This window comes from Berghia stephanieae, chromosome 9 (assembly GCF_034508935.2).
Source record: "Berghia stephanieae isolate SIO BIC M18660-M18661 chromosome 9, UCSD_Bste_1.3, whole genome shotgun sequence".
Classification (NCBI taxonomy): domain Eukaryota; kingdom Metazoa; phylum Mollusca; class Gastropoda; order Nudibranchia; family Aeolidiidae; genus Berghia; species Berghia stephanieae.
In genome coordinates this window covers 24,972,892-24,999,769 of record NC_088368.1, presented here as the reverse complement: position 1 = coordinate 24,999,769, position 26,878 = coordinate 24,972,892, and the positions used below count along the sequence as shown (strand labels likewise).

Below are 26,878 nucleotides of genomic sequence, written 5' to 3'. Positions count from 1 at the left end.
ACATACATACATACATACATACATACATACATACATACATACATACATATCAAAATTGTTTATTTCAGGAAATATACATGATAATGTAACAAGGGTAACATATTCATTGACATAATACCATTTCCATACATACATACATACATACATACATACATACATACATACATACATACATACATACATATCAAAATTGTTTATTTCAGGAAATATACATGATAATGTAACAAGGGTAACATATTCATTGACATAATACCATTTCCTAAAATAATGTACAATGTATAGAGCTGGAGTATTAATTTGAACAGTGAAGTTTCAGACTCTGCCACAGAATGTCCCAGAGGTAATAATGATATTAGTGTTGATGACGATGATAATGATAATGACGACGATGATGACGATGATGCCGATGAAGATGATGATGATGATGATGATGATGATGATGATGAAGACGATGATGACAATAACAGTGGTGGCTATGGCGGTGATGGAGACGACGACGATGAGAGTAACAACGGTAGCAATGATATTAATAATAATAACAACAACAATAATAATAATAATAATAATAATAATAATAATAATAATAATAATCCCTATCACTATAATATTAATAATAATGTTGATAATTGTGGTGATGATAACAACAGTACTAATAATTACGATGATGATAATAATGACAATAATATAATAATAATAATAATAATAATAATAATAATAATAATAATAATAATAATAATAATAATAATAATAATAATAATGATGATGATGATGATGTTGATGATGACATACATACATACATACATACATACATACATACATACATACATACATACATACATACATACATACATACATACATACATACACACGTGGCCATGCACAAGCGAACGTGTGCCTTATATTACCTACGCATACGCTAACTATAATTACATAAAACGCGCTTAGCCTAATTTTTTTTTTAATTGAGTGTTCGTTAGATAACTTTTTATTTCTATAGATAGTATGCGCTTGGCTTATAAGCTCACAACATTGCCATCCGGAAGTATAACAGACTAGTACACAAAACTTTGCGTAACCATGATCAGGTCAGGTTAATACAGTTTAGTGAGAATTACTCATAAACGCGGATGGCAAAAAACAATAACAAAGACCTGAGTGACGTCAACTTCGAACTATCTATAAATGGACGTGGTGGGGAGGAGGAGCTGAAGATAGTCAAAGCTTTTTGTTATGTAAGAAATTGAGCTTTACACTTGAGCTTTTAGATTTCAAAATATCAACTAAATGTGCTCAAAGCGCTTTACAGAGGGTCCCTGCCCAACAGCAACACGTAACATGTAAAACGAGACGTAACGCCTGTTAGGCGGCATTACATTTTTTCTGACAGAGATACGTTGTTGACGACCAGATATTCATTTTACACCTGGGTACGGTGAGAGAATATGAGTAAATAGTCTTTTCTAAGTGCTCAACTATACGCCGAGGGAGGCTCGAACCCAGGACCTTCCGATCCGAAAACGAGTTTCAAACCACAAGACAACACAGGCGCTCTCTCTTATTATCTTACTTACTTACTTACTTACTTACATACTTACTTATCCAGCGACCACCTGAGCACAGGGTCAAATTACTTATTTTTGCCACTAGATACTTAAAGTTAAGTTTCATTTTCAAATCAGCTTATGGACCGCCAAGTTCAAAAACAAAAATAGAATCCTTGACCTCACACGAGTTTTGTTTTAAAAAAAAAGAAAACACTTTTGAAATATAATTATCTAATTGGATTATTGCGACGTGTCTTTAGTTAACATGTGTTTGTTTCCCTGGCCTCGTTTCCACACAATGAGACGTCAATAACCTAGTGACAGAGGGAAAGTTTATGAAAAAGTAAAGATTTTAGTATTGCATAATTGGAGTGTTTTGTTTCAACTATAAAACCCCAGAGCCGCACATTGAAATTTGGAAAAAGCAACTTGAACATAATTTTATTTTCCTTGAGGAAGGCAGTTTAGTACCAAAACTTTAAGTACTTTTTGGCTTTGTGCACATAGATTTAGTAAAAACTTCAAAAGATGAAAGTGTTTCTAGTCCTTTGTATCTTGTTTGGGATAGCTCTGGTGAGTACTCTGCCAACAGATAAATAAAACAATTTAGTACAATTTTGGCCAGTAGGCTTAACCTTCCGAGTTATATTGATTGATTGCAATTCGTGATAACGACAAAAATGAGAATTATTGTCAATTTTTTTTCCTAATTCCATTGTTTTTTAATGTTTTTTTTCTTCTTCTTTTCCTTTTGATGTTTTGTTGATTTAACCAGAAAACTACCAGACGCTGGAATAACACGTATTTAAAATTTTGGCCAGAAAACTCGTCCTTCCAATATCGATTGATTTAGACGACCATCATCTTGTCAAACCTCTCAAACTTCTTGAAGTCTTTCTCCAGGCTTAGGTTTGATACTTTTTGCCAATATGACGGTCATTTATATCTATCCATAATTAAAGGACCATTTTTTCTGGCCAAATCTTTAAATACAAAATATTCTAGAGTACCACAGTTAATTGGTTAATAAGTTTCGGACTATAATATTTGATATGATTTTTATAACTCAAGATGACGACGTTTCAATAGAGACAGCTTGCAGTGCTTTCGTCCGTAGTGTAGAATGTTGGTCTTGAATTCATGTAATAACTTAGAAAATAGCAGAAAAAGGCCTTCGTTGTATGAATTGCTTTAAGCGACGTGTACTTATTTGCAGGTCTGATAATCCCATGGTTATGGGCTCATGATTGTAATCAAAAATACTCTTAAACCAACATATTGTCCATTAGAACAATGTTAAATCAAACTCAAATCTATGTTTGGTTATCCGACCTGCAAGTATATGCACCTTGCTTTAAACGCTTTTGTTTTATGTGGTCTTTGATGTTTTCTAATTGTTATTTATAATACTTTTTGTCCGACATTTTGTGCGATTTTTACAGAATTGACTTGTTTTGTTTATTTCCTTTTTTGTTTTGTGTTTTTTTTTTTGTTTATCAAGATTTTCTTTTTTCTTAAAACATTTCGTGCTTGCAGTGTTGAAGGCCATTTATTTAGTCAGGTCTCTTAAATTCTGAGGAATGGGATCGATCTATATTCATGTTTTCGTCCAATCGAGTCATCAATCACACGATTTGTTGCTGTCCAACGATTGGACTTTTCTGAACAATTGTAAACATGCTGCTTTGTTTATGAAAATTGTAAACAAACCCATGTGTCAAGCTGAACACAATGATCAATCGTGATGTTAGATACTTCAAAATCTGTGAACACTTTTCACTATGTAGGTCACTTTGAGCACATTTTGCAATGTGACCAATGACCTCGAGCACATGGAAAGTTAATATAGATCATGCCAATACTCTTCAGCAGTCGTAACGTCACTTCATTCCTAATGCCGCATGGTAACTTAGTAACACTGGCTCTAAACTATCGGAACAATGGCGGACGCGTATGGAATATTTCTCCGGCGAGCATAAAAGCGTATCCAGAGGAAAAACCCCCATAAATTTGATCATGTTTTGACTTTTACACATTCTGATCACAAGGCATATGAAAAGTTCCAGCCAGCATGAAGAATAAAAAGTAATGATTTTCTTTGTTTAGAACCAAGATGGCCGCCGTTGCCGGGCGGCGTGACATCAGACTACTGAATCCAATTGTGTGACGATTACAGAGACAACCTGATAGTGGAATTAATTGTAGCCCTCGTTAACTAAAAGCCTGATGCTAACCCAAATAAAATCGTCATAAAAAAATGACGAAGATCTCGGAAAAACGGTAATTGTGAGTTGTAATCTGTAACTCAACCAATGGAATTATTTATTTCGTTGAGCACCTCTAACAACAACTCACTTTCTTAATTTCGTTTGGTCAATATAGATAGTATGCGCTTGGCTAAGAAGCTCATAACATTGCCGTCCGGAAGTATAACGTACCAACACACAAAACGACGTGTAACCTTAAACGCTTTTAGTCAGGTTAATACAGTTTAGTGAGATGTACTCATAAACGTGAATGGCAAAAAACAATAACAAAGTCATGTGTGACGTCATCTTCGTTCTATCTATAGATAGTTCGAAGATGACGTCACTCAGGTCTTTGTTACTGTTTTTTTCCATCCGCGTTTATGAGTAATGCTCACTGAACTGTATTAACCCGATCATATACGTTCATAAATACACACAGTTTTGTGTGTTGGTCTGTTATACTTCCGGATGGCAATGTTATGAGCTTCTTAGCCAAGCGCATACTATCTGTAGGGAATGAGATTAGCGGAAGGGTAGCGTCCCTTGATTAGACGTCACCGGCGGAGAAGTTATTTGTAAACAAACCAACTACAAGCCAAGTGCTCCAAATACAAAATTTATTATTCATATTTCTGTACAAAAATGCATATCATAATCAACGTTATGCATTTTTGTATGGAAATATGAATAATAAATGTTGTATTTGGAGCGTTTGACTTGTATTTGGTTTGTAGTTGGTTTGTTTACAAATAACTTCTCCACCGGTGACGTCCAATCAAGGGACGCTACTCTTCCGCTAATCTCTTTCCCTATTGTCTTCTTTTGTGACGTTTATATTTTGGACAGCATCAGGACTTGAGTTTAAACGAATGCCACATATCAGTCCCTAAAGTGTGATAATAATAATAATAATGATAATAATAATAATAATAATAATAATAATAATAATAATAATAATAATAATAATAATAATAATAATAATAATAATAATGATTTATTATTATTATTATTATTATTATTATTATTATTATTATTATTATTATTATTATTATTATTATTTATTGTTTTTCTGTGTACTTCATACAATGAGATTCATTTTAATTTGCTTTATGCAAATTTAGTATATATCCCTCTTATAAGAGCTCAACTTTTTAATTTACATATCCATTTATTAATTTATTCTTTTGATTTATTAATCATTTTATTTATTTAGTTATTTATTAGCTATTCATCCATTTATTAATATATTCATGCATTTTTTAAAATAAATAATATTGTCAATTCATTTCTTCAGTTATATATATATATATATATATATATATATATATATATATATATATATATATATATATATATATATATATATATATATTCAGTTATGTGTTTGCTTGTAAATATCTTGGAACTCGTTCTAATGCGCATTTTAGGAAAATGTAATGGATATTGCTCTATCATATCAAAGCTTATGTTTTCAAAGACATTGTTCTTGAATGTGTTAATGGCGTCTTTTTTTCTTTGTTTATATCATATTCTTTACTTGCTTTTACAGGCTGGCTTGCATGGAGGTGTTAAGAAACATCAGTCTAAGGGAGGGTAGGTTGATGATAATGATGATGATGATGATGATGATGATGATGATGATGATGGTGATGATGATGATGATGATGATGATGATGATGATGATGATGATGATGATGATGATGATGATGATGATGATGATGATCGTGGTGGTTGATCTGATGATGATGATGATGATGATGATGATGATGATGATGATGATGATGATGATGATGATGATGATGATGATGATGATGATGATGATGATGAGAATGATGGTACTGATGATGGTGTTGATGATAATGAAAAGGATGCTTATAAAACTGAAGATGATAATGATGATGATGATGATGATGATGATGATGATGATGATGATGATGATGATGAGAATGATGGTACTGATGATGGTGTTGATGATAATGAAAAGGATGCTTATAAAACTGAAGATGATAATGATGTTGATGATGATGATGATGATGATGATGATGATGATGATGATGATGATGATGATGATGATGATGATCACGACGACGATGATGGAGAAGGAGGAGGAAGAAGAGGAAGGTAAGTAGAACAATAACCATCAATACATGAACAATCCAATTACTTCAACAGATCCCTGTCCAAGCCATGGAATCACGGCAAACGTTCTTCTATTCTCAAGTAAGAATATAAGACACATTAGGAAGTTGGCACCGGTGTTAGGTAAAATTATAAAAGTGATACAGGGAGGGACAAATGTGAAAGAATAATATAAAAAGTTTTTTAAATCCCCCATTTATTTTGCTTTCTGCTTTGTATGGATGGTGCTGTTCAACGTGTGATTTTTTGCAGATCTAATAACCCAATTTGGACTCATCATTGTTGTAATGCTCTCAAACCACCGCAAAATAGTGTTCGTTATAAAAATGTTAAATCTAGGCTATTATTGCGTTCGGTTATCAGACTTGTAAACATGGACACGTCGGTACTTGTGCGCTTATGTGATCTTCTGGTATGACACTCGCTTTCGGATCGGGAGGTTCTGGGTTCGAGCCTTGATTGGCGCATAGTTGAGTCCTTGGAAAAGGGTCTTTTTCCCAAATTCTCTCAGGTTTAAACGTTAACCGCATTGTCCCTGTCGGAAAAAATTTTGCCTAAAAGCTGTCCTGTCTCGTTCTACATCTTCCGTGCCGCTGTAGGCAAGGCACACTTTATAAAGCGTTTTGAGCACGTTTAGTGGATATTGCGATATATAAAATCTAATTTTTTTCTTTTACTGTTACATGCAGCGGCCAGGATATTTTTTTTTTTTTTGATTTATTTATTTATTTGTGTTTACCCTCTACTTCGTTTGGCATTGTTTTATACTTGTTGAGAAATATAGGAGGTTATGGAGAAGTGCCAAATGAAAACAGAGAATAAAGATATTGCGGTGTAATTTGGATAACGGCCTTCGTTAACTAAAGACTTGATACTGACCAAAACATGGCATCACAAAAAAAAAAAAAAAAAAAACTAGAGCTTTTATATAGTGCAATATCCACTAAATGTGCCCAAAAACGACATTCGCCAAACTAAAAGAACCCGAAACGGCAGAGCATCTAGTCGAAAGGTGTGTTGTGACGATGCTACCAGGCGGGTTCGCGACGGTGCACGAATGCGGACCGGACTTTGCTGATTGGGTCGATCGTCATAACACAATAGTGTGAACCATAAGAAGCTGCTGCCAAACTAAAGTAAAAAGTGAGTTATTGTTGGAAGAGTTAACTTGGTAGATGAATCAATTCGGTAAGCTGTATGTTATGAATAAATGATAAGTTCTACTTCCGGTAGTCTGTGACTTGTGACCTTTTGACACCAAAGCAAAATTTCCTGAAGGCGACAAGTTTCATCACCTCTGTTAAATTTTTACACAATTTAAATTGCTGCTATCTCAGCACTTGGAGTAATGAGAACGTGGTTCTGTATCACAATTTATACTTCAGAGCAAGCACTTTTTTCATTCAAACAGTAATGCTTTCATCACTAATTTGCACGATTCGGGGGTTTTGTGTCCCTAATTACACTACCTATTCCAAAGCCTCTCCATTATCACTCTTTCGTTAGTATTATCACGATCCCCTGCTTCAGGCAGCCCCCACCCCTCTCTAGCCACAAATAGATTAAATAAATAATAATGTGAAATTGAATGTAAGCTTCAATTTAATTACAAAAACAGATCAAATAAACGTTTCGGGTTTCCCTTTATCAACAAAACAGGATGAATGAAACACCACAGATGAATGAGATAATGTTCCACATTATCTCATTTATTTCTTCGAGCTTTGAGTAGCACCTTTTACATTACTCTAGCCACAAATAAGAAACGTGAGACTACCTTCCCCTAATCATGGTCGATAATAAATAGACACTAGATATATGATTCTTGTGTTGCAAAATACTCGAAAATTAAATTTCGCATTCATTATCTTATTGGGGTTGCTTTCCTCTCATCGTGTTCGGTAATAAATAGAAACTAGTAGATATTTCTTTTGGGAGGTTACTCTCCCTTCTTTATGGTGGATAATTTTAAAAAATATATAGTGTTTCTTGTTTTGTGTTTTGGTATGTTTAGTTTGACTGGCGGATGTTGTGTGTATTTTACCTAAACACATAACATAACAAATGTTGCTATATATGCGACTCATCGGATCAGAACTGCATCATGTCGGGGCAACATTCAAGCTGAAAATTAACCTACAGTCCAAAATTTGAAAATTGGGTGATTTTTCTATTGTTATTTTGTGTTGTTGTTGAAGACATTTTATAGACACATTTTGTTAAAGTGGCAAAAAATTGCGGCTATGTGGTCTTGTATATGGTACGACACTTGCCTTTGGATTGGAAAGGTCTTGGGTTTGAGTCCCGCTCTGAGTGGAGCAAAGTTGAGTCTGCCTTGGGGATAGCACTTTACACACATTCTCTCATCGTACTCAGTCGAAAAGCTATAACCTGGCAGTTGAAATCTTTTGTCATTGTCTAAAAAGAATAAAATATCGCCTAACATGCGTCATGTCTCATTCTTTATCTTTATGTGTCCTGTTGGCTCGGGGCCCCTAGTAAATAATGCGCTTTGAGCACAGTAAATTACTGCTCTATATCCTGTAATTTCATTCATTTATTTATTTAATTTTAAACAAAAATTATTTTGTGATTTCAGTAAACCCGAGCATCTAGAACACCCTAGAGATGACATTTCCGGCTACCCTCGCAATTATTTGAAAAAACGTCAAGGACCCATTCGGTAAAGCCATTACTAAATAAAATTATCGTAACCCTCATTTCACATGAGGACTATGACCCAATCAATAATAATATGACGGCTAATAGGACTCAGTAGTCTGATGTCACGTCAGACCAGCAACTAGCAACTTGGTTCTTGTGTCAAGAAGAAACATTTAGGTGATCTCAAACAAGTACACCAATAGTGTACTCTTGGAATTTACATTTGTTCCCTATTTGAACTAATTTCCCTTTGTCTTCCCTTTTCCCTTAAATTATTTATTTAATTTTCTTTAAAAATCTTTTGCGATTTCAGTAAACAGGAGTACATAGACTTCCCTAATGATGACATTTCTAGCTATCCTCACATTAGGACTAAACGTCAAGAACCCATTCGGTAAAGCCATTAATAAATAAAACTCTCGTAACTCTCATTTCACGTGAGGATTATGACCCAATCAATAATAATATGACGGCTAATAGGACTCAATAGTCTGATGTCACGTCCGACCAGCAACGAGCAGCTTGGTTCTTGTGTCAAGACGAAACATTTAGGTGATCTCAAACAAGTACACCGATAGTGTGCTCTTGGAATTTACATTTGTTCCCTATTTGAACTAATTTCCCTTTGTCTTCCCTTTTCCCTTAAATTATTTATTTAATTTTCTTTAAAAATCTTTTGCGATTTCAGTAAACAGGAGTACATAGACTTCCCTAATGATGACATTTCTAGCTATCCTCACATTAGGACTAAACGTCAAGAACCCATTCGGTAAAGCCATTAATAAATAAAACTCTCGTAACTCTCATTTCACGTGAGGATTATGACCCAATCAATAATAATATGACGGCTAATAGGACTCAATAGTCTGATGTCACGTCCGACCAGCAACGAGCAGCTTGGTTCTTGTGTCAAGACGAAACATTTAGGTGATCTCAAACAAGTACACCGATAGTGTGCTCTTGGAATTTACATTTGTTCCCTATTTGAACTAATTCCCCTTTGTCTTCCCTTTTCCCTTAAATTATTTATTTAATTTTCAAAAAAAAATATTTTGCGATTTCAGTAAACAGGAGTACATAGACTTCCCTAATGATGACATTTCTAGCTATCCTCACATTAGGACTAAACGTCAAGGACCCATTCGGTAAAGCCATTAATAAATAAAACTCTCGTAAATCTCATTTCACGTGAGGACTATGACGCAATAAATAATAATATGACGGCTAATAGGATTCAATAGTCTCATGTCACGTCCGCCGAGCAACGAGGAGCTTGGTTCTTAACAACGAGAATCGGTACTTTTTATTCTTCATGATGGCGAGAACTTGTTCATGTCATGTGATCAGAATATATAAAAGTCTAGTCAAAACATGATCAAATTTATAATGTTTTCCTCCTCTGAATATACTTTTCTGCTGGTCGGGGAAGTATTTCATAAGGGCGTCTGCCATTTTTCCTGTTGAAGCCAATTTCCGCCCGTCCAAATGTATGCTTGTTTTAACTTACTTCCTTACACCATTCCTAGTCGAAATAAGACTATGTGGTCTTGTGGTACGACACGCGCCTTCAGATCGGAAGGTCCTGGGTTAGAGTTCCATTCTGAGCGACCTATAGTTGAGTCAATGGAGAAGGCTCTTTGTTTGGGGTTCCTGACTCCCATAGTGGGCAGGGAGGCACTTATTGTGTCTGATCTTCTATACCTCTAAATCTGTTTTCCAACATCTTTTCTGTCTTTGTCTTGGAATGAGTTTACTTGGTTTTGTACTGGCCACGGCCGGATACTCTGGGTGGGAGGGAAAAAGTCAAATGTATAGTTGGAGTTTTGGGAGATGATATTTTTTGCGTTTTAAATTATCTCTTTTATAAACATATATTATATGATTTATAAACATTTTAGTTTGTTCTTCTTAGTGGGGACCTGTGCTTGTGTCAGGACAGAATATTTAGATGATCTCTAACAATTACACCGACAGTGTGCTCTTGGAATCTACATCTGTTCCCTATATGAACTAATTCCCCTTTGTCTTCCCTTTTCCCTTAAATTATAATTCTTGAACATTCCCCATTTTGTTCATTTTTATTGGCGCTGATATGACTTAGATATGTTGCAAGCGTCACAAAACCCTTAAAAACAAAAACAAAAACAAGGATCTTTATTCACATTCTCTTATAATACTCAAGGGTAAAATGAATACTTGGTCGTTAACAGCTTTGTCATTGTCGCATAAAAAATGTAAGATCGCTTAACAGGCACCATGTTTAAATGAGCTTTTATATGAGCTTTTTTATAGCGCAATATCCACTAAACGTGCTCAAAGCGCTTTGCAAGGGTCCCTGGCCAACAGCAACATTTAACATGAAGGACGGGACATTACGCCTGTTACGCGGACAGAGACAACGTTGTTGATGGCCAGGTACTCATTTTACACCTGAGTACGGTGAGAGAATTTGAGTAAAGAGCCTTCTCCAAGGACTCAACTATGCGCCGAGTGAGACTCGAACCCAGGACCTTCCGATCCGAAAGCGAGTGTCATATCACAAGTCCACATGAGTCGCACCATGTTTCATCCTACATATTAAGTCTTGCTGTTGTATATGGACCCCTAGGATGGAAAGCTCCTGGGGCGTGGCTATATTGGTTGATTTGGTGCCTGTCACCGAATCCATCTTTTTAAAATGGATAACAGCGTTTAAAAAAAATAATACTGAGAAATGGTATACACCACCTCTTACTTATTTGCCTAAGTCTTTTCTTTAAATTTTTTTCTTTCGTTTGTATTTAGCATGTTTTTAGTCATTTTCTCCTGATTCTGGCACCACCGTATACTGTAAGCATGCCACGCCAATGGAAAGCTCTTTGAGCACGTTTTGTGATAAATCTCCTTTTTGTAAAAAATAAATTCCTTTGTGATTTCAGTAAACCCGAGACCGAAGACCACGATATTGACGACATATTTGGCCACCCTCACGGTAAACGTCAGGAGGAAAAAGGGTTCGACACGCCATTCGGAAGACAACCCCTGTAAATCAAAGTCCCACTACACTCGTGTTAGTGTCACGTGAGAACTATGACGCAATCAATAATAAAATTGTGGCAAACGCCCCTCTCCATCTGAAACGTGTGTGGTTTTTATTTGTTGTTTTCTTATAATTTTTTGTTTTGTGTTTTTTGTTGGGTAATTTTTGTTTGTTTTGGAAGACTTTTATCAATAGTCATAATCTTCAAAATAACTGATTAATTACACAACATAAACCATATCAAACAGTCAGAAAGTCATGTACAGAATGTAACATAATTATCATTTTTATTATCATCTTTCATTTGAAATAAAACCACACGCATTATTAAATTGTGTGATCTTTACAACATTATATAATCGAATAGAACAATCATCATAACACGGTTATACGCCGGGCTGATTCCGGACTTTATAGATAGAATTTATAAAACAAAATTGTGAAAATACAATTATGTTTATATAGATCCATGTTAACATTTTGAACGATAAATATACCTTATTAGAATGGGGAAAAAATAAATTATTATATCACTTTGAATTTGGGGAAAATTCGATCTGATCTTATTATGTCTAGATAGCAAATATTTCACGATGTGCCTTAATATTCTATTTTTAAAAATTTAAATAGCAGACCAAGAACTTTTATTTTCGTCTCACACATCCGGTTTTACTAGAGAAATATAGTTCATTACGCGTAATGATATAATGACCAGAATGGTAATTCTTAATGTCAAATCATTAAATTCAAATCATTCTACTATATAAAATATATTTTGATAACAACATTATTAGGCGTTGCTGTTGGGCTGGGTCCCCTTGTATTATTTAAATTCTAGTTTGAAATGTATGAGTCTGAATCAACCTGGCATAATACCCATTTGACACGATATGTCATATATGAAAACTAAAGAAATCGTCCATTGAAGAAATAAAGAAAATCCATTGAGAATACATACTATTTATTATGATGTCAACAGGAACCACTCAGATGGTGGAAAAGAGAACAAAATGCACTTGATAACGCTGAGCAATGATAAAGATACGAAAGAGTTTGCGATGTTGGACAAACACTGACGTGTCTGTACCGTAGCCATCGTTAACTTGTAGTATGCGTTTGGCTAAGAAGCGCACAACATTTCCATCCGGAAGTATGACGGACCAACACGCATAACTATGTGTAACGATGAACTTTTATAGTCTGGTTCATACGGTTTAGTGAGGAGTACTCATAACCGTGGATGGCATAGAACAATAAAAAAGACCTGAGTGACGTCAACTTCGAACTATCTATAGCCTGACACTGACCAAAAAAATACGTCAAAACACAAGTCTTTGGCCACAAAAGTAAACAAATCGTGTGCTGTATTCAACAGTTCAACCAATGGGATCACTTGTATCCTTGAGCTCTACTATCGACATCTCACTAGATGTTGCACAAAACAAAACAAAAAATGACGTCAAACTATAAGTCCTAGAGGGTTCTAGCGTGGCCTTCGTAAAGTTATTGCCTGATACTGACCAAAAAATGACGTCAAAATTCCATTTTTTTGGTCAATGTCAGGCCATAACTTTACGAAGGCCACGATAAGACCCACTTATACCAATATTTTGACGTCATTTTTAGGTTTGTGGAGTTCCCAGTGAGTTGTCTTTAGTATTAGTCAAGGAAACAACTGGTCCCATTAGTTGAACTGTTCACTACAACCGTAGCCATCGTTAACATATAGCCTGACACTAGAACCCTCTGGGACTGGCAGTTTGACGTCATTTTTTAGGTTTGTGTAGCGTCTAGTGAGTTGTCGTTAGTAGAGCTCACGGAAACAAGTTATTTCATTGGTTGAACTATTGAATACAACTCACGATTTGTTTTCTTTTGTGGCAAAATACTGACATTCTGTAATTGTTTTTATACAACCATTATTATGAGTAGTTCTCACGAAATTGTATCAATCAGATAAAGACGTTCGAGGTTGCACATAATTTAGTATGTTAGTACGTTAAATTATCCCGCTGGTGATGAATGTTGTTAGTTTTTTGGGGGTTTTAATTTTTTAATTTTGTTTTTTTTTTCTTCTTGGGGGGGGGGGGGGGGGGGAGGGTGTGGTTGGCTAAGCGTGCGGCATCAACACATAGTTTCTGAAAGTGACGAAAATTAAGACAATCCTAAAGCTTCTGGTCAATTTTTCCTTTATAGATAGAACGAAGTTGGCGTCACTCATGTTTTTTATTATTGTTTTTTTTTGCCATCCACATTTATGAGTAATTGGATTCAGTAGTCTGATGTCATGCCGGCGGCCATTTTGGTTCTAAACAAAGAAAATCATTATTTTTTATTCTTCATGCTGGCTAGAACTTTTAATATGCCTTGTGATCAGAATGAGTAAAAGTCAAAACATGATCCAATTTATGTATTTATTTCCTCTGGATACGCTTTTATGCTCGCCGGGGAAATATTTCATACGGGCGTCCACCATTGTTCCGATAGTTTAGAGCCAGTGTTACTAAGTTACCAAGCGTCATTAGGAAGGAAGTGACGTTACGACTGTTGAAGAGTATTCTCACTAAACTGTATAATTAATTATAAACGTTAAAGGTTACACATCGTGTTGTGTGTCAGTCCGTTATACTTCCGGATGGCTTCTTAGCCAAGCGCATACTATCTATATTAAGTGCTTGGTACTTGGTTAACCCTCGACATTACACATCGTGTTGTGTGTCAGTCCGTTATACTTCCGGATGGCTTCTTAGCCAAGCGCATACTATCTATACTAAGTGCTTGGTACTTGGTTAACCCTCGAAATTACACATCGTGTTGTGTGTCAGTCCGTTATACTTCCGGATGGCATCTGAGCCAAGCGCATACTATCTATACCAAGTGCTTGGTACTTGGTTAACCCTCGACATTACACATCGTGTTGTGTGTCATCAGTCCGTTATACTTCCGGATGGCTTCTTAGCCAAGCGCATACTATCTATACTAAGTGCTTGGTACTTGGTTAACCCTCGACATTACACATCGTGTTGTGTGTCAGTCCGTTATACTTCCGGATGGCTTCTGAGCCAAGCGCATACTATCTATACTAAGTGCTTGGTACTTGGTTAACCCTCGACATTACACATCGTGTTGTGTGTCAGTCCGTTATACTTCCGGATGGCTTCTGAGCCAAGCGCATACTATCTATATTAAGTGCTTGGTACTTGGTTAACCCTCGACATTACACATCGTGTTGTGTGTCAGTCCGTTATACTTCCGGATGGCTTCTTAGCCAAGCGCATACTATCTATACTAAGTGCTTGGTACTTGGTTAACCCTCGACATTACACACCGTGTTGTGTGTCAGTCCGTTATACTTCCTGATGGCTTCTGAGCCAAGCGCATACTATCTATACTAAGTGCTTGGTACTTGGTTAACCCTCGACATGGTGCCGTTGTGAGACGATGAGTCAGACATTCTTGTATCTATTATTAACTCATTCAATCCTTGGGACTTTTGCTATTTTTCAAATTGTATTAGAAATGAGCATGTGCATAGATAGTTTTATTCAACTATGATAAAGATGCAAAAACTAAAAACATTAGCTTTGATACTACGCCTATAACTTGTTTCAGAAAAATGTAATAAATAGGCATGGGGTAAAAGTAACCCCGGGTATACTACGGATATAGTCGGTGTTAGGGTTGAGTGAGTTAAAACGAAACAAAGCTGTTAAAGAAGATGTGGACTGTAAAAAAAAATAATAAACAAAAGTGAATATAACAGGTTAAAAAAAGAACAAAAATACCAAACACGGAAAGTTTCGTGCTCAAAACCCTTCTTCAGCTCACAGCACAAAAGCAAAAAAAACAAAAAACAAAAACAAAAACAATAAAAACACTCTGTCGTCGATTTGTTTTTTTTTTTAAATTAATCTATTTATGTTATATTGATTTATTTTCCTTTGTTGTTGTTGGCTGAATAAGGATTTCTAGCCTAAACGTTCCGTGTTGGGTATTTTGTTCTTTTTAAAAAAAAAAAAATTAAATTCAGTTGTATTCATTTTCGTGTATGTATCTTTTATTGCATGGAATGTTCTGATTATAATTTATTTACCATTTATTTGAGTATCAACAACAATGAACATTTTATTGGGGGGTGGGTGGGCGTAATGAAGGCAGAGTTATTACTTAGATTGAGTACGTGGATTTTCCATCATAATGTTTTACATGGAAATTATATCATTCAATTTAAATGTTTAAAAAACACATGCTACTTGAGCAGTAAAAATTAGATTAGTTTTCACCACAAGATTCATAATAATATGTTGTTGAATAGGATGATGACAAGGACAACGATGGTGACGATGCTGCTGCTGCTGCTGCTGCTGATGATGATGATGATGAAGATGATGACGACGACGATGATGATAACGATGATGATGATGATGAGGATGATGATGATGATGATGATGATGATGATGATGATGCTGATGATGAAGGTGATGACGCCGAAGACGATGATGATAACGATGATGATGATGATGATGATGATGATGATGATGATGATGATGATGATGATGAAGAAGAAGAAGAAGAAGAAGAAGAAGATGATGATGATGATGATGATGATGATGATGGTGATGATGATGATGATGATGATGATGATGATGATGATGATGATCCAGGCCATAATGACAATAACGCCGACGACGGTGCTAATCATGATATCATTTATAATAGTAAGAGTCATAAAATTGATATAATAATAACAATAACATTAAAAAAAAAAACTTGAGCGTTTAAATAGGGCAATATCCACTAAACGTGCTTAAAGCGCAGTAAGACGCAACATGTAGACGAGACAACGTTGTTAACGGACAGGTACTCATTTTACACCTGAGTACAGTGAGAGAATGTGAGTAAAGAGCCTCTTCCAAGGACTCAACTATACGCCGATCGAGGCTCGAACCCAAGATCTTCCGATTCGAAAGCGAGTGTCATACCACAAGACGACATAGCCGCACGAATAATGTCTTTGAAATCAGGGAAAGAGTTTATGGACACCCTGTATAAGTATGAGTTTAATCGGGTTAATTGGATTCAATAGTCTGATGTCACGTCACCCAGCAACGGCGGCCATCGTGGTTCTAAACAAAGAAAATCGGTACTTTTTTTCTTCATGCTGGCTAGATCTTTTCATATGTCTTGTGATCAAAATGTGTAAAAGTCAAAACACGATCAGATTTATAATGTTTTTTCCCCCTCTGGATACGCTTTTATGCTCGTCGGAGAAATATAATTTCATAAGGGCGTCCGCCATTGTTCCGATAGTTTAGAGCCAGTTGTTATGTTACCATGCGTCATTACGAGGGAAGTGACGTTATGACTGTTGAAGCGTATACTATATGATATATGACGATGAGATCAATGCATACACACTCATCAAAAGAATTAAAGAAGCTGGCGTAACTCGTCTCTTTGTTAATGTTTTTGGACCGCTACTAGAGTTCCTCTAGAATACCTTCGCGGAGGTTGTGTGTGTTGGACCCGAGATCTCAAGTAGTCGGGAAGTGAGGGCTCTAATAATGACTAAGAGTTAGAGACGATCTTTTTTTTTTTTTGGAGGGGATCGTGGATTTCTCATACGCTCTCCCCGGCCAGGCGGAGTTGTCGTACCAGTAAGGTCGTGGATTCATACCCCCATCACCGCCGCGAAAATTTTTATTCTCTATTATTGTCTTCTGGCACTTTCCTACTCACTTCATCTCTTGCTCTAGAATACCATAAATGTAAACGTTACGCATAGTGTATTGTGTTGGTGTGAGATGTATCTGGTGGATAGTAAAAATGCTTATTTTATCTAAATGCATATCATAAATTGGCATAATGTAAATTTTACATTTCTGGTCAGTTTTACCGTAGTTTAGAATCAATCGTAAATTCCAATAGTTATTTATAAAGGCGTATTAAAGCGATCAAATTACATAATAATATAACTTCGATCCTTTAATTGTAGTTTAGGGAACATTATCACTGGAATGATGTTGTACATTTCAATAGTTTAAAGCGACATTTTGATATTGAGACCATTTGTGACCCACCGTGTCAAAGCGGTATTATGTCGGGATCCACTCGGTTAGGGAAATTGAATTCGTTGCCACAAATATCAAACTTGGGTTTAATTTCTGTACGTTATGCTGGAGTATAAATATTATTTCTTGCTTTACAAAAACTTCTAAGGTCCAATTTCTCATCATTCTATCTCTATATTCACTTTCTGGGGTCTGAATTATTCCGACATAATACCGTTTTGAAACGGAGGGTCATATTTAAATTATCCATAACTGTCAATGGTAAATAATGAGTATCATTTATAAATCCATCTATTATTATATCATATCTCTTTATTGATGACCATATCCATATCAACCAAAGGCCTGGTAGATTCCAAGTCTCGTTGTGACGTCACAGAATGGTATCCCATCTTATGGTATACATTGTCACATATCTGGAGGGACAAAGAAGGAACAAAACAGCCGTTCAAATCCCACAATGCAACATAAAAAAGACCATTAAAAAAGAAAAAAAAAAGAAATTACAAGACAAGAGACAACACGGCATCATAGTATATATAGGGAATGAGATTAGCGGAAGAGTAGCGTCCCTTGATTGGACGTCACCTTCCAGAGAGAACGTCAATTTGGTTTTGAAGTGTCTCAAACCTCTTTCACCGGAAGCGAGGACGAGAGACGCATGCGCACAACCAACATGACGTTCTCTCTCTAATAACTTTTACGCGGTGACGTCACAGTCTATGGGTGACGTCCAATCAAGGGACGCTACTCTTCCGCTAATCTCATTCCCTATAGAACAGGTTGCAAAAACCAACACATGATATAAATTCAGTTTTAATTTAGGAAAGCAATTCGCAAATAAAATTCATTACCATTAGAAATTATTGACCCTGTCATATTAGTAGGAATTGACATTTTGTTGTTGTTGTTGTTGTTTTTTTTTTAATAATAAAAGTAAATAAAAATAAAATTCCCTTTATTCATCCCATAGGGGAAATTTGTCTCAAGAGTCTATTCCAAGGAAGACTGGAATAACCCAGGCGTTAGCCGCAGTGCAGCGCCGCAGATTGAGCTAGGGCGAAGTGACCTGCTCAAGGCCACACAGCGCAGCGGGTAATCGAACTCGGTACTTTCGGGTATGAAGCAAAGACCGTACCGCTGAGCCACGCTGCCCCCTTTTTGCGTTTTCCTGCTTTAATTTATTCTTCCGATATGCAACATTTTGCCTTAAGAACACAGATATAATATATCACACAGACATGTCACATAATTATCAACTAACGAAAGATTGAAAATGGAGAGGCTTCGTATAGGAACGATGCAGGCAATTGACGTTTCGGGTGCAAACCCTTCGTCAGCACAACAATACACAACTTAACGTGGAAAACAAATAAAATAAAATAATTTAATAAATTAATTTATTTTCTTTTATTTGTTTTCCACGTTAATTTGTGTATTGTTGTGCTGACGAAGGGTTTGTACCATTGTCTGCATCGTTCCCATACCAAGCCTCTCCATGTCCACTCTTTCGTTAGTATTTTCACGATCACAGGCTTCAGGCAGCCCCTATCGTTTTCTATAATATTATATCAGCTCACCTTGTCAACTTGACTTATAGAATTGAACCCAGTCCTATATCTCCAACTGTTCATGGTTCTACTCCCGTTGGTACGATGGACGCTGTAACTATAAGCCTTCCCTTTACCTACATCTGGCATTTTCAGAGAATTGACGTATTTCTCGGTGTCTTCTGTAAAATCCAGATCGGAGAAGCGATAAATATCTTTTGCGTAATCCATCTGGCGTGTAGAAGAAAGAGTAAATGGGCATTATATTATTATTATCATTGATGGTATGTGTTCAGGTATATTTCTTAAAAAATCACCTGAGTTGCCCGCCAAATGAATTCTTCAAACATACAAATCTATGTCTGTGGTCTTAAGACAAAAAGGTTGCATATCGGAAAAAAAATAATAAAAAAAAAAAAAAAACAAAAAAACGTGAGCTTTTGTATAGAGCAATATCCGCTAAATGTGCTCAATTACTTTACAAGGATTCCCTGACCAATAGCAACATGTAAAATCTAGAACGAGACATGACGCCTGTTAAGCGATATAACAATTTTTTTCTGACAGACAACGCTGTTAACGGCCAGGAGTTCATTTTACACCTGAGTGCGGTGAGAGAATGTGAGTAAAGAGCCTTTTCCAAGGACTCAAATATGTGCCGAGCGAGGCTCGAATCCAGGACCTTCCGATCCGAAAGAGAGTCTCATACCACAAGACCACATAGCCGCATAGATAAAGCAAGAGAACAACAACAACAAAAAAAAAACAACAAATAGAAAAAGTCTGCTCCTATTTTGTAAAATGCATCAAGTCCTAAAAGTTATAAATAATTTGTAATAAAACAGTAATTTATTTATTGACTTAGTCACGACGGCGTGACGGAATGTGGCAGATGGGCACAAGACAAAGACTTCTTCCGAAGGACTGTGTGGGAGGCTACGTCCAAGTGATATGCCACAGAGAGAGAGAGAGAGAGAGAGAGAGAGAGAGAGAGAGAGAGAGAGAGAGAGAGAGAGAGAGAGAGAGAGTCACGAAAAATGGAAGAATGTATGTGCATTCGGCTCAGGAATATGACAGGTCAATAACTCAACTTGATCCATTTACGGATATGCAACCCTTTGTCTGTGTAACCTTAGGGGTAACCCACACCTGGAACTGACTCAGACGACCCGGCACTACCCGACGTCTATATCCGGAAGACGACAAAGGACGGCAGCGCCGGGTCGTCACAGTCAGTGTCCGATGTGGGTGAGCCTTAAGTCTCCAGTGTGGGTTCGCCTTAATACAGTCAGTTATATTGATATCACGACGTGTAAGGAGTGATACACAAAGGCAATAAAACAAATGTCTTCATCTTTATTTGATGTTTTCATAAAAGGATTTATGAGAGTGAGTGGGGGAAAAGTAAATGAACTTAGTCTTAGACAGCATCATCATCATCATTCTTCTTCTTCTTCTTCTTCTTCTTCTTCTTCTTCTTCTTCTTCTTCTTCTTCTTCTTCTTCTTCTTCTTCTTCTTCTTCTTCTCCTCCTCCTCCTCCTCCTCCTCCTCCTCCTCCTCCTCTTCCTCCTCCTCCTCCTCCTCCTCCTCCTCTTCTTCTTCTTCTCCTTCTTCCTCCTCCTTCTTCTCCTCCTCCTCGTTCTCTTCCTCCTCCACCTCCTCCTCCTTCATTTGCCTTTAAGCGTTCAACGAAACTTGCAAAACTGGTAGTAACATCTGCATCTAAAACTGAAATAAGGAGGATGCATCATTCAATTGATTATATTATACATTATACGGTATATGAAGAAATACATTGTTGGTATATTATGTATATAATATGTACTGTCACCAATAAGATAATTGAAGGTGGATACATGCATTTCATAGTTATATTTCAAGTCAAAGTTATAAAAAATATATGTTAAAAATGTAACCTGCGTTTCAAGACGAAATGAAATCGGGGTGAAAAGGTGCCAAAAAAAGTTTGTTTGAAGTCATATAACCCGACCAAAAATAAATGTGACATTTTAATTTTCGTCACTTTAAGAAACAACTCTTATGACAATTTTCTCGAATGCGGCTTCCTCTCACCCATTCAATAAATGTCCGCACTTTTTTCACTATTATCATTTGAACAAGAATTCCACGAACTACGGTTTTCTCGAACTTATTTTTGAAAGTCCCGAGTAGTTTGAGAAAACCGTGCTCGAGTGTATTGCTTTCAATACGATTTATAGATAGAACGACATTGACGTTATTCAGCCTTTTGTTATTGTTTATAGCCAGCCGTGTCTATGAGTAGTTCTCATTATTAAAATTAATCAATCAGACTATTATCGGTCAAGGTTATAGATTTTAGTGTTGGTACGTTATATCCGACTGGCAGAATGTGTAAAATAAATTACCTAAGCTCACGTGATCAATATAAGTGTAGCCATAATTTTATATTTTTGATTATAAATTCGAGTATTAATATCAAAATCACCCCGATATAAACAATACCGTTTTGAGGTCGTGGATGATATATGGATATAGATAAATAATAAAGGAAGACGGGACATGTATATAATGTAATAAGCCATCTGAAATGTTTTACACTTCTACTCACTCCGCACATAATACGTAGGGCATGTATAAGTATAGATAAATACTACAGGAAAATGGCAGAAATCTACGATGAGGTCAGCATCAAAAGGTGCTAAATCACATCCAGATAGAAAACAAGTTGACACTCTCAAGTAATCTATTGGACACCTTAAAATTACCAAAGAAAATATGAAGTGTCAAAACACTCTGGGTATTGCTCTATGAGTCAAACAAAACACGTATTTCCCTCTTTAAACTACTTAATAAATGACAGAAAACTGCAGTTTTCTGACTGATGTAAATGTGACTTATTACTTCTTTATATTGCTTGACCTTCTCACATAATAATGTAATGAGTCATTTGAAATGCTGTACACCCCTGAGTCATTTGAAATACTGTACACCCCTGAGTCATTTAAAATACTGTACACTCCTGAGTCATTTGAAATGCTGAACACCCTGAGTCATTTGAAATGCTGAACACCCCTGAGTCATTTGAAATACTGTACACCCCTGAGTCATTTAAAATACTGTACACTCCTGAGTCATTTAAAATACTGTACACTCCTGGGTAATTTAAATTCTGTGCACCCCTATACACCATTGAGTCATTTGAAATGCTGTACACCCCTGAGTCATTTGAAATACTGTACACCCCTGAGTCATTTGAAATACTGTACACCCCTGAGCCATTTGAAATGCTGTACCCCCCCTGAGTCATTTGAAATACTGTACACCCCTGAGCCATTTGAAATACTGTACACCCCTGAGTCATTTGAAATACTGTACACCCCTGAGTAATTTGAAATGCTGTACACCCCTGAGTCATTTGAAATGCTGTACACCCCTGAGTCATTTGAAATGCTGTACACCCCTGAGCCATTTGAAATGATGTACACCCTTGAGTCATTTGAAATGCTGAACACCCCTGAGTCATTTGAAATGCTGTACACCCTCGAGTCATTTGAAATGCTGTACACCCCTGAGTCATTTACTGAACACCCCGAGTCATTTGAAATACTGTACACCCCTGAGTCATTTGAAATACTGTACACCCCTGAGCCATTTGAAATGATGTACACCCCTGAGTCATTTGAAATGCTGTACACCCTTGAGTCATTTGAAATGCTGTACACCCCTGAGTCCTTTGAAATGCTGTACACCCCTGAGTCATTTGAAATGCTGTACACCCCTGAGCCATTTGAAGTTATGCACACTCCTGAGTCATTTAAATGTTGTACACCCCTATACGCCATTGAGTCATTTGAAATGCTGCACACCCCATACTAAATTTTGCGTAGGTGATATGTATATGTGCTGCACCTGAATAAATAACAATGTGAAATTGAACGTAAGCTTCAATTTAATAAGCGCCTGAATAGATTTGTATTTTATCAGATAAAGATATGAAAATGTCAGTATGAAACAGTGATAGGCAGTTTCATACAAACTTTTCTATATTTCTATATTACAACAGTGTCTGCTTCCTAATTTCTCATAGGTCTGATAACCGCACGCAATTTTGGGTTTGATTGAGAATTGTTGTATTGGACAATGTTTTGCTCGGTCCCTTCGATTGTGAAAGCCAGTGCTCTAGCAACTGTGTATCGGGACCCCAATTCTCCACTATGGTCAAATAGAAATTAACCACAAGTTTCATAAAAATACTACTACTACAACAACAACAACTACTACTACTACTACTACTACTACTACTACTACTACTACTACTACTACTACTACTACTACTATTACTACTACTACTACTACTACTACTACTACTACTACTACTACTACTTCTACTACTACTACTACTACTACTACTACTACTACTACTACTACTACTACTACTAATACTACTACTACTACTACTACTACTACAACAACAACTACTACTACTATTACTACTACTACTAATACTGCTACTACTACTACTACTTCAACTAATAATAATAATAATAATAATAATAATAATAATAATAATAATAATAATAATAATAATAATAATAATAATAATAATAATAATAATGAGTACATTTATAGAGCGCTTTATGTCGAAACTTCAAAGCGTTTACTATTGTATTCACGATTGTGTCTATGAATTCATATTTCAACACATTTCTCATCTCGACTTGAGACGGCGAGTCCAAATGTGAGGTTAACATTTCACAAAAAGAAGTTGTGTAAACAACTAAAATGTCAAAATCAAAGAAGACCCAATCAAATAGAAAAAATAGGCAGTAACAAGCAATATAATTAATAGCAACATAAAAATCCAGCAAATAGAAATTAAGAGAGAAATTTCAACTAATACATTCGAAATAATACGGAACAATCGACTTCTAAACTTTTCACCTTGGTCAGTTGGACAGAGAGGTGTACTTATAAGTATTTAATGTTGACATTATTTATTTAATGCATGTCTATAGAAGGCCAAGAGATATATGTTTTAATGTAAACGGAATTTTGCCTCCTATTCCATCTTATTAATATATATATTACTACCCGAGCTAAGTTTCTTATTTGAATCCCTTAACAGTTCATCATATTGCATGAAACATTTAAAAAGAACCTTTAAAAACTTAGTGTCGGCTATTCTCAGTATAAATGTTTAAGCTAGAAAAATTGTCCAAAAAAAAGTGTGGACAAAATGTATAAACGGTCTTTTTTCCCCCACAGCTTCATTAGGCACCGGGAGTGGTTTACAATTGAAAAAAGATGGGGAGGTGGGGGGGGGGGGGGGGGTGAATAGCGACGTGAACTTTTTAGCAGGTCTGAGACCCAATTTTTTATGAGCTCATTGTTGTAATTGAAATCTCTAAAAAAAGACAAAATACTGCACATTACCAACATGATGTTAAACTAGGCTCACATTTGAGTTCGGATGTCAGACCTGCAAATATATATATATGAGTGTTGGTGGGTACTTGTAGGTACGAAAGTGCTCGATAATGATGGTTAGAGCTAATATAAAATAGAAATTGTATCACTCACTTATATGTGGCTAAGACATACGTTTCGATGGCTTTCGTCCACGTCTTCAGTTGGCATAATGTCCGGAGAAACGGACATTATGCCAACTGAAGACGTGGACGAAAGCCAAAGAAACGTATGTCTTGGCCACATATAAGTGGGTGATACAATTTATATAAATATATATGATATATATATATATATATATATATATATATATATATATATATATATATATATATATACCTCGGGGGATAGTATGATAAAAAGAATAACTATGGGGGTGGGATAATACGTGTGTTTAATTAAATAAAATGCCCTGTGTATTCGAAGTCATCCCATAATGTAGATAGGTGTAACACATAATAAGTTCAATATAAAATTATTATTCAATTTAAAAAAAAAAACACATCCTGCAACACGAATCAAATCTCTGTTAACCCTTTGTTGGTAGCGTTCGATCTTATTCGAATCTGATTTGTGAGATATATATATATATATATATATATATATATATATATATATATATATATATATATATCACCGTTTTATCTAGTGAGCAGGGACATCAATACACAAATGAGTTCAACAACTCTCGACTTACTAAACATCAGATTGTTGAAGACCAAGACAAATTAATAGTTACTAAAATTACAAAAATTGAGCTTTATATATAGCGCAATATCCACTACATGTGCTCAAAGCGCTTTACAAGTTAAGTAGCTTCTGTCAGAGATTAGTTTTTATCTACATCGTGAATAAAGGTTAGAATAAAATGAAAAGTAGAAAGAGGTGGGGACTGCCTGAACAAAGCATGGGATCGTAAACATAGTAACGCAAAGGAGAACATGGAAAGGCTTCGGGTAGGAACAGTACAGATAATGGATGTTTTGGTTACAAACCCTTCGTCAGCACAACAATAAACGAAGGGACGTTGAAAACAAAACAGAATAATAAATATGGAAGCTACAATTTTCACTACATTTCATTTGATTTGTTTTCAACGTACTGTCGAAGAGTTTGTACTCGAAACGTCCATTTTCTGTATTGTTCCCTTCTGAAGCCTTTCTACTTTTACTTTTTCGTTAATAAAAGGAAAACCAGCGTGTAAAGGGTTCAGATCGACGTGTACTTATTTGCAGGTCTGATAACCTAAATAGTCATGGGTCCGTTGTTGTAATGAAAAATACTCTAAAATAAGGATCTGAAACAGTGTGTAGGAATCAGTGTCAGACAAAACAAGAAAGAAAATTAATAAAGAAAAATTAAAAATTTAAAAAAACCCCAACGGAATCAGTCTTCCTCGACAGGCTAGGAAAACTGATTATTTTGTTTTTTCATTGTACTTTTCGTAATAATAATAATAATAATAATAATAATAATAATAATAATAATAATAATAATAATAATAATAATAATAATAATAATAATAATAGTAATAATAATAATAATAATAATAATAATAATAATAATAATAATAATGTTCCCTCTTGTTGTTATAAAATAATAGGAAATTGAATAACAACAACAACAACCAGTAAAAATAAAGAGAACACAGAAACTAAACGGCGTGTAATTCAATTCGTGTAGCTATGGGTTGCTAATATCAACACCAACAAGATGGATATTTTATACAAGTACCTGGAACTGGTGGGTCGATGAAGATTAGGAGAAAAATTAGGGGTAGTGTTAGTCAGGATAAAGACATACATTTTAAAATGTGACCCATCGTCTTTAAACGTATGTAAGAGTAAAAAGATAAAATGTTTTTGAGGCAGTTGGTTTCATATAGAGGTTTGTCGCGTCTATCTAATCCAGAACTCCACAATCCAGATGTCTCCAAGGGCTAACCCACACCGGAGACTGACTCCGACGACCCGGCACTGCCGTCCTTTGCCGTCTTCCGGATAAAAACGTTCGGCACGGACCAAAATACTAAGAATAAAGAGAAGAGCAGCTAGACCTACCCATACCAAGCTCGAAAAAATATTTTTAAAAACGGCAAGAAAGTCGGGTGCTTGGTATGGACAGGTCTAGCGGCTCTTCTCTTTATTCTTAGTACTTTGTCCGTGCGCGACGTCTGTATCCGGAAGACGGCAG

General features: G+C 35.8%; 2 protein-coding genes across 13 annotated transcripts in view; one reads left to right on the top strand and one right to left on the bottom strand.

Moving 5' to 3' along the window:
* The first annotated feature begins 1,840 nt into the window (after positions 1-1,840).
* LOC144979916 (uncharacterized) lies at positions 1,841-11,715 on the top strand. Of its 4 annotated transcripts, none has more exons than XM_078927194.1 (6): positions 1,841-2,117; positions 5,343-5,386; positions 5,966-6,013; positions 8,532-8,615; positions 9,285-9,365; positions 11,515-11,715. In XM_078927194.1, the coding sequence occupies exons 1-6, from the start codon at positions 2,073-2,075 to the stop codon at positions 11,621-11,623; spliced, it is 411 nt and encodes a 136-aa protein (XP_078783320.1). In that variant the 5' UTR covers positions 1,841-2,072; the 3' UTR covers positions 11,624-11,715. The 4 variants fall into 4 exon arrangements, with proteins under 4 accessions (XP_078783320.1, XP_078783319.1, XP_078783322.1 ...); XM_078927193.1 differs by lacking the exon at positions 9,285-9,365 and adding an exon at positions 9,661-9,741 and having other exon boundaries at positions 1,842-2,117; XM_078927196.1 differs by lacking the exons at positions 9,285-9,365; positions 11,515-11,715 and adding an exon at positions 8,910-9,009 and having other exon boundaries at positions 1,844-2,117.
* Positions 11,716-15,650: 3,935 nt separating this feature from the next.
* LOC144979915 (carbohydrate sulfotransferase 1-like) overlaps positions 15,651-26,878 on the bottom strand; it is a 59,458-nt gene continuing 48,230 nt past the window's right edge. For all 9 annotated transcript variants that reach the window (XM_078927183.1, XM_078927185.1, XM_078927184.1 and 6 more), the window contains 2 exons: positions 19,267-19,467; positions 15,651-18,102 (listed from right to left, as the gene is read on the bottom strand). In XM_078927183.1, the coding sequence (XP_078783309.1) occupies positions 17,989-18,102; positions 19,267-19,467 (315 nt within the window). In that variant the 3' untranslated portion in view covers positions 15,651-17,988. The remainder of the gene's footprint in view (positions 18,103-19,266; positions 19,468-26,878) is intronic.

What these genes read in the sequence shown, in the direction of transcription:
- LOC144979916 (XM_078927194.1), top strand. Translation starts at nt 2,073, where the DNA reads ATGAAAGTGTTTCTAGTCCTTTGTATCTTGTTTGGGATAGCTCTG. An exon ending in TCTTGTTTGGGATAGCTCTG is followed by an intron (nt 2,118 to 5,342) that starts GTGAGTACTCTG and finishes TTGCTTTTACAG; the next exon opens with GCTGGCTTGCATGGAGGTGT. An exon ending in AAACATCAGTCTAAGGGAGG is followed by an intron (nt 5,387 to 5,965) that starts GTAGGTTGATGA and finishes TTACTTCAACAG; the next exon opens with ATCCCTGTCCAAGCCATGGA.